Raw genomic sequence first — 1,057 nt, 5'->3', positions numbered from 1 at the left:
ACAATGGCCAGCCTGGTATGACCTACCTCTAGCTCTGAGCTCCAGTGCTGTTTGTATGGGCGGTGTTGGTTTCTGATATGCAGCAATAATTTTAACACCATTACATTCTCTCTGGCCTTTTCCTGAAACATTAGAAAAACCTTAGCAAAGTTACGGAGTTGTAACAACTCAGATCCATCAAAACTAACCAGGAAAGATCGGTTTCTTTGTATGTAAGTACAGATGTGGCTGGCTGTTGACTTCGAGTAGATAGCTGCGATCAGCAGTTGTTTAATTTTCCATTGCCTGTTTGCCCAGACTTAGACCAAACCCAGAGAAAAATCACAAAAAGCATTTACTTTCTATCAGCTGTTAAATACTATGTGATGGATAATTATCATCATGTAATTATTGCATGTTCAGAACATACTCATGATGCAGAAAACTGAAGCTGTTTGTTTGTCTGTCTTTCTAGTTTATGCAAAGGGGTTTGGATTCACAAACTAAAAAACAACTAGAAGAGGAAGAAAAGAAGATAATTAGTGAAGAACACTGGTACCTTGATTTACCAGATCTAAAGGAGAAAGAGTAAGCTTCTACCCTTTTGTACTTCTTATCATCATTGGAGTGTTGTGGAGTGGGAATAGAATATACATATTTTTTCCTATAAAAGAAGTATTATTAATAACTAATTAACAGAAGCAAAAATAGCGACAGGCTGGCATTACAGCTTTTTTTATGATTTATTTTCAGGGACGTTCTCAAGGTTGCCTAGTGCAGTTTGACCTACTTTCATTTCTTGTGTGTGTTGTTTTCTTTCACTCACAGTTTCTTCTAGATGCATGTAATTAGTTTCTTTCAGGCAGAGATCAATTCATTCACTGCTGCTTTTTCCCTTCATTTGAAAAAAGAAGTTTGAAACCTTGTGTTAGTAAATTCAGCTCCAGTCACACGGTTAGGTCCATTCAGGACAGTTCTGTCTTCCCGAGTCCAGCTCACTTCAAATCCTGTTTTTGTAATAGGAGAGATAATGGCAAAAATAAAGGAAGGCTTAGCTAATAAGGAAGAAAATGTCCAT

General features: G+C 37.1%; 1 protein-coding gene across 1 annotated transcript in view; it reads left to right on the top strand.

Annotated features, from left to right (window-relative positions):
• The first annotated feature begins 457 nt into the window (after positions 1 to 457).
• MPHOSPH6 (M-phase phosphoprotein 6) overlaps positions 458 to 1,057 on the top strand; it is a 4,340-nt gene continuing 3,740 nt past the window's right edge. The window contains exon 1 of the mRNA XM_009332305.1: positions 458 to 567. Coding sequence (XP_009330580.1) covers positions 458 to 567 — 110 coding nt within the window. The remainder of the gene's footprint in view (positions 568 to 1,057) is intronic.

Source organism: Pygoscelis adeliae, unplaced genomic scaffold, assembly GCF_000699105.1.
Source record: "Pygoscelis adeliae isolate BGI_AS28 unplaced genomic scaffold, ASM69910v1 Scaffold18, whole genome shotgun sequence".
Classification (NCBI taxonomy): Eukaryota; Metazoa; Chordata; class Aves; order Sphenisciformes; family Spheniscidae; genus Pygoscelis; species Pygoscelis adeliae.
The sequence above is the reverse complement of the archived record's forward strand: the minus strand, read 5'-3'. Positions and strand labels throughout refer to the sequence as shown.